At 36.9% G+C, this 13,988-nt stretch overlaps 2 protein-coding genes across 3 annotated transcripts in view; both read left to right on the forward strand.

Annotated features, from left to right (window-relative positions):
* Positions 1 to 13,988, forward strand: part of LOC309475617 (uncharacterized protein) — a 131,388-nt gene that overhangs the window by 116,679 nt on the left and 721 nt on the right. Inside the window, exons 11-12 of the mRNA XM_082138470.1 lie at positions 13,198 to 13,518; positions 13,641 to 13,961. Of these exons, the coding sequence (XP_081994596.1) occupies positions 13,198 to 13,518; positions 13,641 to 13,961 (642 nt within the window). The remainder of the gene's footprint in view (positions 1 to 13,197; positions 13,519 to 13,640; positions 13,962 to 13,988) is intronic.
* LOC309476095 (uncharacterized protein) lies at positions 4,471 to 8,688 on the forward strand. 2 transcript variants are annotated; one of them, XM_082139276.1, is made up of 5 exons: positions 4,471 to 4,731; positions 6,355 to 6,384; positions 7,046 to 7,357; positions 7,667 to 7,795; positions 7,883 to 8,688. In XM_082139276.1, the coding sequence occupies exons 1-5, from the start codon at positions 4,701 to 4,703 to the stop codon at positions 8,167 to 8,169; spliced, it is 789 nt and encodes a 262-aa protein (XP_081995402.1). In that variant the 5' UTR covers positions 4,471 to 4,700; the 3' UTR covers positions 8,170 to 8,688. The 2 variants fall into 2 exon arrangements, with proteins under 2 accessions (XP_081995402.1, XP_081995401.1); XM_082139275.1 differs by having other exon boundaries at positions 4,483 to 4,731; positions 7,877 to 8,688.

Genomic DNA, 13,988 nt, shown 5'->3' on the forward strand with positions numbered 1-13,988 from the left:
AGCTCATGAACACCTCCTACTCACACTCTCCGTCTCTGCAAGATTCGGAAGGGAATGATTCAGATTTCTCATGCCACAGCCACTAGAAGACAGACGGGTTGCTCACGTCACATCTACGTCGTCAAGCTCAGTTTGAGTCTGCGCATCAGGAACGGAAGTCCTAAAAAATCGCTGAAAATGGGCTTCACTTGCCTCAATTGAGTTCCAATGAGATGACTCTGTCCATTTCTTATACTGTCTATGGATGAAACACTTAGTGAAACACTTCGAGGCTTCGTTTGGCCATAGTCACGTGACATGGGTGTTTTGAATCACGCTTCGGATCAGTGTTTCGAAACATCTGCGTTTCGGGATCTCGCAAAGCTTCGGAACGACTGTTTCGCGTCAGCCATCCCTACCTGTTGAAAGTCTTGTGAAAAGTTTGATCCTGTCTTAGCTGTTAGTTTATCCAAAGCGACTTACAAATTAGGACTAAATTAAGCGAGTCATCGTGAAGAGGCAAAAACAACAACAACGCAAGAAGTGCTCAAAATACGAAGTTCAGGTATTATTCAGAGTAGCATAAGCCTGATAAGTGATGTTTCAAAGGGAAAGGAATTTATTTTTATTTTTATTTTTTTAAGGTTAAGTGCTCACGGAAGAGATGGGTTTTCAGCTGTCTTTTGAATGTTGTCAGGGATTCTGCATTCCGGATGAGGGTGGGGAGAGCGTTCCACCAGCATGGAACTGTGAATGAGAATGTTCTGGAAAGTGATTTTGTGGCTTTCTGTGACACATTACATTAGAAGAGTAGAGATGACAAAATATTTTAAAGACGGAGGGTAGGCCTACAAGCCATTGATTTTGATTCTATAAATGGAACCCTGAAAATGTATTGGATGAAATCCTTTTTTTTGGTTTCATATTCCCAGAGAATTGTTTAAGAAATTAGGAGGAATAGAATTTTTTCTAAGTTCAACCGTTCAACGTCTGCCAATTAAATTATCCCAATTTCATCAACAGGTCTTGTTATACTGGAAGATTTTATATAGGCATTAGGTGTTATATGGGTGATTTTAAAGGAAGCCAACTTTCTAATAAAACTGTTAGAAACAGATTCAACAACATTTCTTATCCTAGTATCTTATAGAAATTCAATTTCACATAATTTATCAAAAGATACCATTCACATACTTAGAACAAAATATTTGAAATTCCCTCTACCTCCCAAAGTTTAAATGGGATATATCCATCGAGTGAATATTTACCACTTTGGATTTGACTCCAATAAATGTTTATTTTGTGATGACAAATCTAAGTACCTGAAGGTGAAGCCAATGTTCTGTGCATTTCATGGTGAATTTGTTTCATATACAAAAGCCCTCAAAGTTATAAAAAAGAAAAACGCAATCAATCTTTTTTCCATCATAGAAGAATATGATCTACAAGAAAAACCCTAACCATGTAGAAAATATATACATGTATAAGCCTATAGCCTATATTACATTATATTATCATATATTCTGTATCATATATACTATATCATATATCATATATAAACAGCAGGCAATAAAAAACAGAAAATAGAGCACCATTTACTTGCATCAAACAACTCTGTTGGTATTATTATAATTGTATTGTTACATTTAATTTATTGCCACACTTCAATAAGTGAATTATATTATCAGAAAACTGAACATTTAGCGTTCTCAGGCTTTTATGTGTGCTTATAGAATAAAACAATGGAGCCGTGCTCTCGGCTGCTCAGCTTATGGCTGCTATAAATTTTACCTGCCACAAGATGGCACTGTTTTCCACTCTTGATGCTTTGAATCTTTTCCCGAAACAATCAGAGAAAACCAGTGGAGGTTCAAAGATTTAAGAGGCTTAATTTCTCTATCCCTAGTCACAGAGACCATTGGTCATCCAACATAGGATAAAAAAATGAGGGAAAAAAATATAACAAATGGGGGAAAAAACAGTAAAGATGACACTTAAAGAAAAGCTTAAAGACTTAAAGAAAAGCAAACCGTTAGCCACAGGCCCAACACCCTCCTTCTTTTACTAAACATCTGGGTTGCATCAGAAATCGCATACTGTCCTAGTAGACGAAAAACAGTATGTGACAAAAGAATTATGTCCGAATTCACAGTAGGCCTACTCATAAAACAGTAGGAAAAAAGTACCCGGATGACCTAATACTTCAGGCGAGATTCTGAAGTGTGCATTAGAATCTAGATGAACACTTTACTATCCCATGAGGCCACAGGAAAGGATTAATGAATGGAGGTGAAGCGATAAACTGACGCTGGTACAGGTCATATGACGATATGGTGGATGTAGTATGTCCAGATTACTTTCATACTACAAACATAAATATTACGTAAAACATACCTTTTTATTTAAGGACCAAAGTAATTATTTAATATAGGCTACGTATTGTAAGAAAAAAATGTTGTGGACGTTGAAGATCTCAAAAATGAAGTTTATTACAGCATAGCAGTGGCAAGGTACACGAAGTAGCTTGGGTTCACCGGCGTCAGAATGAACCCAGAACATCCAAATCTTAAACCTTCTATCCTGTTCTTAATGTAAATGAAGTTTCTCTTGTTGCAACAGCTGTAGTCTGTATGTTAATGAGGTTGAGACACCCCATTGTCTGAGAAAGTAGCCTACGTGTCCCACACCCATTCCCATTCTACAAATGACTTCCATTTGTTCAGGATGTGATCAACCCAAATGGTGAAGAAACAATATAACTTGACTTTCTTTCATCTCTATGATAATTAAGCCATTTTGGGGATGAGCTCATTCTAAAATATATTTTGGAGTGGAATCTGGGTCGAGGCAGACTAAAATTTCTTACAGTATCTACTCAAGAGAGTAGGCTATGCGATTTCGGACGCAGCCCTGGACTCTCTTTATGGATGAGGCTCCTCCCCCACATTCAAACAGTCCAATGACAACCATCAGTCAATTACAAATGGGATATTCTAACATTTCCACTTTATTATACAAACATCAGTCATAGCATCTTCTTTAACATGCTCTATTTCAACTACAAAAAAAAAAACCCACAAGCATTTAAAAACACATGCATTCAATGCAAACACATTCTCAATTCAACTCCTCCCCCAAAGGACGGTATATATCTGGCTTCCTGTTTGCAGGCCCCTAGAAAGCTCAAATGAGAAGGTAAGACGAAGAAAATCATTATTATTAAACAAAGCATCTTCCATTTCCTGATTTCTTGTTTACAAAAACACAGATAGGCTACAGACAATAACAAACATTAGTCAGACTGGAATGTGCACCTTCCATGTGACCCCGATCCATGGAAAAACATCAATGAATAAACTTATATTGTACAAAATAGTGTTGTGTAGTTCTTTAAAGGTGTGTTTGAGACAAAAATCATTCGATTTATCACACTAGTTTGCAACAGCTTTGCATCACGTCTATTAAACCTGTCACATGAACCTTTGGCCAGTGTAGTGGTCTGAAACGATTTCCTCCTTAACATGTTCCTCTGAGAGTGGGGTGTGAACTGTTTCACTGCAACTACGCACACGACATGCACAGAGCTCGAGTCTATTCACAAGCCTCCTCCAGTTGCACAGTGCTGTCCATTTCATTTGGTTCCGCTGAAAAGCTTTGATTCCTGTCAGCTTGTTTAAAGAAAAATCCTAAATTTCGAATACACATACATTAATATATATTCAACAATACTGTATATAATTTCCCCATACATTTTAAATTTAATACAAGTACATTTTTCTATGCAAATAATGTTATGTGTTCTGCTGTAAGACATCCAGTGGTGGTACAACAGTAATGAGGCCTATATCCTAAAAACAGCATGTGCCCATACAGCATTCTTATCAGTGACCTCAGATAATGGTTAAGGTTGACGAAATAGGTTTAGGGCTGTTTAACACTCTATTGGGTCACTCTCCTACCCTTCAACATCTGCTCTGCTGGAAGAAGTTCACGGCGATGCAAGTGGATACCATAGTGGCAAATAGTGGTAACATCAGGGCATTTGCCCTGCCTCTCTCTCATATCAGGTTTTCATATGAAAGGCTTTCAATACAACAGTTTTTTTGATAGCTCCTCCATGTTGGTGTGGCTTAATGGTTTCTTACAAGTAGGCTGAATTGAACTGATAATACAGTTCTGCTGAACATAAAGGGTAGAATAGGCTGTATTCAGTGGCCATTGTGGTCTGTCTTTAAATAGGACGACACACATTTAACCACAAGTATTAGGAACCCTAAATGTGTGAAAAATGTGCTGATGTCAAAGTGCTGCAGCACATTAAGAGCTCAAGCCCTAAAAGAGACATTCGCATATTTGAAGAAAAGTTGTTCTCGTTATAAATAACAATTATTTGCACAAAAAAAAAAATGCAAGTGCACACTGACTAGCATGTTAATGTTCACGTCAGTGGGCACGGGCAGAATGCTGAAAAGTTGAAGTGAAAACAAGTGTTGCACATTTAGTGCAGGAGAGTATCATGTATTTCAGCTCTCAGTGGTTACTGAGGGTCATTTCTGAATAAACAATTATACTAAGCTATCTCTTCTGATTTACTTTCTCAGAAGCTGAAGTGTTGTAACTGTAAAAACGGAACTAGTGTCTGTGTGACTCATAGGGTTTTATTTAGACGTGAAGAGCAGCAGACATACACATCACACACTTCAATCGATGAAAGAACCGAAATGCTGAGACCACTTCTTGATTTCACACTAGGTAAACACTTTTCAAATTTATACCATCAATTTATTCATTGTAATGGCCTCACTTTACAATAAGGTTTCATTTGTTAGCATGAGTAAATGTATTACCTAACGGGAACTAACCATGAGCAATACATTTGTTACAGTATTTGTTCATCTTTGTTAATGTTAGTGAATAAAAATGCAACTGTTCATTATTTGTTCATGTTAGTTCACAGTGCATTAACTAATGTTAACAAATACAACTTTTGATTTTAATAATGTATTAGTACGGTAAATGCTGAAATTAACTTTAACAAAGCTTAATAAATGCTGTAAAAGTGCAGTTCATTATTAGTTCATGTTAACCAATGTAGTTAACTAATGAAACCTTATAGTAAGGTGTTACCATTATGATATAAAATATTTGTGATGTTGAAAATGATTAATTTATCATTAATAATAGTTAGATGTGTTCCAGTTTTGACTTTTCACAATACGTGAACTCTATATCTTGGACATTGGTAGGAGTGTGGTCAGACATGAAAAGCAATTTTTAATTAGGTTACCAAGGAAAATGTAAGATGCCACTGTTAGGGGTTTTACAGTCAAAGACCCAGAACCAGATAATATGATGAATGAAGACCCGGAGTCAAAATTATAATAAATTGAAGAAAAGTTTTACTGAAGATAGTTCCAGTTTCATTAGCAGAAGTCAGCTTCAAGACTCACACAGGAGTTCGTAGGCCGCCCCGCTTACAGTTACACAGATCACAGCAGTTATACCCTTCACCGAGGTCTAAGATACGTCCTTGCTTCAGGTTGAATGATTCTCATTGGCTAAGAATAGATAAACATAGTCATTTTCCACACATATACAGATAGATTGAAGCATCGATTATGCAGCTGACACTCGGACCCTGAAGTTAGGCACGTCGTGACCTTCCTGGTCGCAGATTTGGGTTACTGGGCGCCAGCCTGTCTCGAACAACTCAGTCAATCTCCAATAATGCCAGTGGTTCCTTAACCTGTAACTAAGAAGACTAACACACACACACCGACACACAGCTTTTCCTAGGTTGGATTTGGCCAGGCTCTAACTATAAAATGGAGAGTATTCTCAAAACATCAAGATAATGCGTTCTTTCTCTCAAGGAGAGCTACACTTTAGTCTAACTGGAAAGTAAGGCTTTAACAAAGAGATGGTCCCTTAAACTATAAACTTCAATGACCCCTGTGACCATAGTTGTCAGAGTACCCTAGAAAAACAGATGTATGAATTGACACATGTTGAAGACCTTTCTCAAACAAAACATCTTTCCATATTTCATTTCTGGAAGCTGGGCTAAATGAGCAAGCACTGTTACTGCATTCATATCAAATACAGACATTAGAGAATACATGAAAAGAACATTTCAGTAATCACACTGTAACTTCTATAACAAAGCAAAATCTCACAAGCCTAGAGAAGTCATTCAACTCATGTGATATTTAGAGAAAAAATATTGATGAATACCTTGATTATAATAACTTATTACATATACATTGAAGCATAAGTTTATTCCAAAATCCACACCAAACCACTTGTTTTATTATTTACATAAAATCGTTGTGATAAATTCTAATAAAACAACTCCCTATGTTTTCTCTTTGACAGCTGTGGTTTTAAACGATTACCTGGTTACTGGTAAGTGATCCTCTCGGCATTGCAAAAGCTTTGATAAACATGACTATTTCTACTCTTTTGTTGTTAAAGGAATAGTTCACTCGTAGTAATTAAACATGTTCCAAACCTAAATTATTTCTTCTGTGAAGTACAAAAGAAGAAATTTTGAAGTCTGTGCTGGTTGCTTTTTTACATGCAATTGCAATGGAAGGGGACTGAAGTTTTCAAGCTTAAAAATGCAAAAATATCTTAATAGAAAACCATACAACTTGTGTGCTGTAGTCCAAGTCTGAACGACACCTTTGTGTGTGGAACATACTGAAATTTCAGTCATTATCCACTGATAACATTGACCTCCGCTGTTAACTGCTGTCAGAACTTGAGAACTGAGTCAGTCAGATTCATGAATGAATCATTCAAACTGGTTTTGTGAATCAATCGATTTATTGAAAAGATCAGACTTAAAAGACATATCATCATGAACTCTCATGAAACCTTTTTTAATGACTTCAGAAGACTTGGAATATGGCGCGCAAGACATATTGGCTTTTATAATACCTTTGGTGCTTGACAGCCTGTCTTCATTTACTTCTTAATTTTTCACAATTGCAGGGAGATTTTTATTTTTGTGTTTTGTGTTTGTGTATTTACACGCGAGTTGAAATTTTCCTTTGATTTTCAGGAGGTCAAGTCATCAAACTCAATGGTTTAGACGGCTGTTTTGGGACAGTTGTGGTCTTTAATAATACTAATGACACGTGGGGAACAGTGGGTGATGACTCCTGGGACATTACTGATGCTGTTGTGGTGTGCAGACAACTGGGATGTGGAAGAGCTATTAGTGCACACAGGCAGGCTTTTTGGGGGAAAGGAAGTGGCCAATTCTGCATGAAATCTGTCAATTGTTCTGGCAACGAGTCAGTCATCTTCAATTGCTCTCATGGGATTGGACGTGATTGTGATCATAGTAAAGATGCTGGAGTCGTGTGTTCAGGTATGAGAATTTCACTGGGATTTTTCACTGTTTGTATCACTCTGCTTGTCTGTGATTGCACATTTCAACTTGTGTGATCGACTTGTGTGATCGGAAATCAACTGCAATTTTTGTGCCATCACACTAAACTCCTATTATTATTGAAATGTCTGATTTCACAGTCACAATTTCCGATCAATGATAAATATGACCACACCTTGATTTATGAGAGAGTTGAATCATTCATTCAACAAATTTGTTCAAAAACACTGATCGTTCAGCAGAAACGTATAATAGTAAGCTGTTAAAGTACTAAAATCTCTCTTCCAGCTTCTTCGGTTGTTATCATTGGTGCTGTGGTAACAGCTGTACTGCTCATTTTGTCTGCACTGCTGATTATCTTCCTGGTAAAGAGGAGAAAAAGACAAAAGAAAATCCAAATATGCTCCTGTTCAAAAGGTGAGAACGATTTACATGATGTCCTGCAAAAATTATAATATAATACCTAATACCTGAATATAATGTTCTTTGTATCCCAAGATGCAGTTGATATGCAAGATATGCTCCATAGAGACCAACATGAAGAGAATGCTGATGTTGACGACTATGAGATTGTAGATATGGATGATGGAGATCATGAAGATGTCAACTCCGACTCTGATCAAGACTATGTAAATGTAGATCAGGATGACTCTGAACAGGACTATGTCAATGTAGAAACAGACGATTCAGAACAAGACTATGTCAATGTAGAAAAAGACGATTCAGAACAGGACTATGTCAATATTACAGAACAGGGAAGTATGCTGGACAATAACTATGAAGACTTATAAAAGTTATTTGTTGAAAGGTATTGCTGATTGTACATTTTCTACAAAAAAAGGACACAGGACCTACACTTATTTACACTTCTGAATGACAACAGCACTGAACACCTTACAACATGCCCGATGAAAAATGGAGCCAGAAGTCGCCACACAAGAAACAAACACAGTTATCAGTGAAATAATTTATTATATCTTACAAACAGTGTCCCAGTATAAATTATTCTTTGTAAATGAATTAAGAGAACAACTCCTCAGTGGACATTATTAACCACTAATATTTAAGATTTAAATTGTAACCTAAATATTAAAATACTGCAGACTTGTCTTTAGCCATATTTGTTATTTGTGATTTACAGAGAATTACAAATCTCTGGAATTGTGTAGTGCAGATTCCGCAGAGTGAGCTATTCCTAGCAAAGCATCTGTTTGTCTGCTTTACTGAAAATGGTGCATCTAGCAATTTAGCAATTGTGAATGGAGCAAACAACAAGTCTAAGAAATGTGTTAATAAATTATTTAAAGCTTTTTGACAGCTTCTCATGATGTGTTCTCTTAAGAAGCAACCGATAAGGAACCTCAGAGAGAGAGAGCTGTATAGCTGTATCCATTTCGTGAACACATTTACCCACTTCCGCTCTGCTGTGTGTCTTCCTCCCTCAGCTGTTGCTTGTGTGTCAGACACCCACTAATGAGTTACTGTTACTGTCTGCCTTCTATCATGATGCCCACTGGTTAAATAAATAATCCATTTGAATAAAAAAAAAAGTTTCAATTGTCTAATGCTTGTACTCTGCACAATGACCGTTTAGGTTTCCTCTGAAGTTCAGTTTTTAGTTCCAAGGAAATGCTGAACTGACACCATGTTTCACACTCGCTGACTGTGCTCTGTGTCCAAAAGGACACTTCCTCTAATTCGCTTCACAGATTTATCAGTGTTAAATCGTTTTTCTGAGAACAGAGCTCTTCTCTGGATCCTGCAAAATCATAGGGATTTGGATATCCTACCGAATGCTATTGCATATCTGACATTTGAAATGCAGTCATGCCATTTCTCTTCATCTTATACATTTTAAAGAAACATAAACACTAACATTTTGCATAAAACTTTGGCTTTATTGCATTTGCTGTCAATGAAAAAAACATGCATTTCACTACCATCATCATCTACCAGAAGGGGCTTCATGCCAACCAACCAATTCCTGACCCTCAGATGAAATCAGCGAGAGTCAGACGATCGTTAAAAAAAACAAATATTACTCACAATTTTGTGTTCTGATCATATATATCACAAAATGTGCTTTTAAACAGACTGTTTAGTATTCCAGACTTATTAACTGTTAAATAATAATATTAACTGTGGAACAATATCCATTAAACAGTCTGTATAAAAGCACCCATGTGATATATATGATCATGTAATTTCTATTGACAGCTATATCAACACAATTGTGCCCACAAAAATATTATCAGTTAAAAAAAGTCATAAACACTGTTTTATTGACACTCAACAATTTGCTTATTTTAGGGGTACAATCTTCAGTTCAGTGAAAAACAGATGGACAGATCTTAACAGAGATTGATGAGGCTCATAATAGCTATATAACTCATAATAATAATAACTTGAGATCTCATGAGCCAGGAAGTTGCCTCTTAAATGCATATAGGAATGCTTTGACATCCTTGGCTTTAAAAACAGATAATAATCTGATTAACAGCTTTATAATTGTGAGTGATGAATGAGTTCAAGGTCATTTTAGGTTAAAAAAAAGGTACTGCTCAGCTTGTCATGTCATTGTGAATATCTGTTTGGAATGCAATTCTTGTCTTAAAAGAAAAATTGGTGAATAGACATTTTCAGAAAAGGCTGAGTTTTAAAAAAAGGAATCTTATGCCTTTTTTTCTTCTTTTTTTTGCTTTATGGTTAAAAGGAGAAGTGACTACAGTTTTGGTTTTGTTTGTCTGAAAGAAACAGAGACATACACATCTTAAGTGCTTTTTGAAACAGCACAAGGATGACAAGACCTCTTCTCACTTTGATATTGGGTAAATTCAATTTTCAGTCTTTGCATTTCCCATTTTTTATTAAAGAAGGAGATTGCAATTTCATGATGGAACATTCATGTATGTTACAATATTAATATAAAAATATTCAAATTAAGATTATTATTCAAATTAAACAGTTTAGTTCAAGTTTAGTTGTAGTTTATTAACTTTGTAAGATGTTGTATCTTTCCTACATTTGAATGAAGTATGTTTATCAGTGCCTTTACCACTTGTTCTTTCTGAAACTGAACTGAAACTAGTGGCTTATGCGCTTCAAAAAAAATTTTTTTTTGAAGTTGTAAATAAAATTATTGGAGTATGTCTTACAAAAAAAAAAAACTATTTCAGACTTTGTACTTTAAATTTTCATGTTTGATTTAACTTGCCGTTTCTTTGTGATTAGTTTTTTGATTAGACATTTGATTGATTGATTTTAAAATTCACCTTCTCTGCCTGCTCATGAAAATAACCTGATTAATGACCTAAAATGATATAACAGGGCTCAGACAGAAATATATGTTTCTTTCATTTGTATGTGAATGCAGCTATTATTTTAACACACCAGAGCTTTTTTTTAAGGATCCCTTAAAGGGATCATTAAGAGGAAGAACTACATCTGGCCACAGAGTCATAATGGCCCTTTCCTGCCAGTCACAGCAGTTCTGCTATGGCACACATGAAACTAATTCAGTGTTTACTGTATATTTACATAGACAGCATTCTAATTTATCAGTTGATATGCAAAAAATATATATATTTTTTTTAAAATGTTTTATTTAAATTATTATCTTTCATTATATAGGGGTGAATTCAGGTTAATTGGGACACTTTTAGCAATTGAGATGACTTGGAAAAGGTGTCCTAATTAACCTAAATTTGCCTATCAATCATACAATTTTGTTGCAAGTCTACAATGTTTTTAAATGTTGCTGTTTTTCATCTCAACAGCCAGTGCTATAATTTCTGTAGCTGGTAAGTAACAAACTGTTAGTCACTTTTTTAAAATTCAGATCTCAGTTACATCACTTGATACATGCTGTTTTGGCTAGTCTGCAAGTCTAGCATGTTAAAAGATGTTTGTATCATAATGGATTTTTTTAGGTGGACTTAGTATCAGGCTTGTGAATGGTAATAATGACTGCTCTGGGAGAGTTGAGATCCTTCATGATGGCCGGTGGGGAACAGTGTGCGATGATTCCTGGGACATTAAAGATGCTGCTGTGGTGTGCAGACAGTTGGGATGTGGAGGAGCTGTTAGTGCACACTCCGACGCTTATTTTGGCCAGGGAAGTGATCCGATCTGGTTGGATGAAGTGAAATGTTCAGGAAGTGAATCATCCCTCACACAGTGCTCACACAATGGCTTTGGAAAACATAACTGCGGTCATCAAGAAGATGCAGGTGTCGTCTGCTTAGGTAAAAGTATATATGTTTTCCCCAGATCTAAAATGGCATTGTATATTTGCTGTTTTGCTTTGGATGAAAAAAGCTTCAAAGAGATTAAAAACAACATAAGCTTATAGTGTTTGGCCCCAAATAATAAAAATGAGAGAAGGCAAAGAGGCTATGCACGTTTGGTCCTTGGCTCAAAACAATGTGAAATACATACAGTATACAAATACTTACAACATAGTTTTTAATCACATTGTTCTTACATTTTTAAGACATAAGATTGGTCAGTGGGTCTGATTCATGCTGTGGAAGAGTGGAGATGCAGAATAAGGGCCAGTGGGGAACCGTGTGTGATGATGGCTGGGACATGAATGATGCTGCTGTGGTGTGCAGACAGTTACAGTGTGGCTCAGCCATCAGCGCACCTCTAAGTGCCGCCTTTGGTCAAGGCCAAGGAACGATCTGGCTGGATAATGTTGGATGTTCGGGAGGTGAAGGAAACCTCATACAATGTTCACACAGAGGACTAGGAGTTAACGACTGTAATCATGGTGAAGATGCTGGTGTTGTTTGTTCAGGAGGTAAGTCAAATCTTTTGCAGTGTCAGTGTCAAGTTTTCATTCAGCTTTACTGTTTTTTTTATTTACTTCTATTTGCAGAGGTATTGGTAGAAGCAATAGTAGAAGCAGTAGCTTCAGTAGGTTGACCAGTTGCGTCTTCAAGTTTGAATTCAGCTGAATGTGTGAAAGTCCTTGTTAGTCAATTAAGAGATCTTCTCCAAACTTTTTCACCTGCGTTTGCTCTCAGAGGTGCACCACTATATTGTTCCCCCCTGGAAACACAACTTATCAGGTCCCAGCTCAGCCACCACACTGCACTGCCCTCTTCAGGAATTTCTTTACATGGAGGAACTTGAAGTGAAAACTGTTTTCTTGACGAAACATGCCTCTTGACTTATTTTTATGGGAGAAATGAGCAATAGAAATCACCTTAAGCTTAATGTATTTCATCACATCTTTACAAGTAATTTTAAATGGATGTATATTTCTTTTGCAGGTGACTTGGAGAAGCCCACTCTTTCCCTGATCTCCACACATGCAGTTGTTTCTCCTGGAGAAAACATTCAGTTCAGATGCACAACACCTAAATCAAGATGCAATGCTAATGCTGAATTCCGCCTCTTCAGAAATGGATCATCTGTGTCCTCTGAGAAACATGTCTCTAGTGCGACTTTCAACCTTGTTAATGTAGGCGTCTCACATCAGGGCATCTACAGCTGTAATTACTCCTACCAAAACACCATTATAAAGTCGCCTTGGAGTAACACTGTTCAAATCACTGTAGGTGAGTGTTTAATCTTGTCTCATTGCCTATTACTGTATATAAATGCATTAGCTGCATGAAAGTGAATTAATTCTGTTTTGATGTCTTTTATTTTTTTTACTTTATTCTGCTTATTTGTAAAATGTGTGTGAATTACATTTTGATCCCGACAAGATTGAATTCAATTATTGAAGCCATTTTTTATTTATTTAAATCCATTTGAATTTAATGCTTGAGGCTCTGTAACCATTTAACTGTATTCTTTTTGTTTTCTAGTGCACTTGCAGCAGCCCAGCTTGCCCCGTATTGTTCCTGATGGGCAGTTTGATGTGGGGCCTCAGGGGCCAGTGATCACCTGGGGCCACAGTTTCACTATCATCTGTTCCACTGAATCTCTGTATCCTGGAGGCTCCTTCTACCTGTTTAGGGAATCAAGTATCACCAGGAGTCAGTCAGCTGTCAATCTCTCTGCCTCCTTCTCATTTCCTGAGGCAGATTATTCCCATGAAGGAAACTACAGCTGTGTTTATGAAGTCCGTTTGTCCTCACGCACCTTCCGTTCGTCTGCCTCTGAACTGCTGGTCATCACTATCAAAGGTATTAATGTGTAAGAGCCTAAAAACAATCTGGACTGCTGGTACTGAAAGTTTAACTCAAAACTGTGTGTCTGTCTCAGCCTCCCTCTGTAACTATATAAATACAATATTTTTGTTTCCTAGTGCACTTGCAGCAGCCCAGCTTGCCCCGCATTGCTCCTGATGGGCAGTTTGATGTGGGGCCTCAGGGGCCAGTGATCACCTGGGGCCACAGTTTCACTATCATCTGTTCCACTGAATCTCAGCATCCTAGAGGCTCCTTCGACCTGTTTAGGGAATCAAATATGACCAGGAGTCAGTCAGCTGTCAATCTCTCTGCCTCCTTCTCCTTTCCTGAGGCAGATTATTCCCATGAAGGAAACTACAGCTGTGTTTATGAAGTCAGTTTGTCCTCACGCACCTTCCGTTCGTCTGCCTCTGAACTGCTGGTCATCACTATCAAAGGTATTAATGTGTAAGAGCCTAAAAACA

This window comes from Leuciscus leuciscus (genome assembly GCF_965113295.1).
Source record: "Leuciscus leuciscus genome assembly, chromosome: 1".
NCBI classification, from domain to species: Eukaryota; Metazoa; Chordata; class Actinopteri; order Cypriniformes; family Leuciscidae; genus Leuciscus; species Leuciscus leuciscus.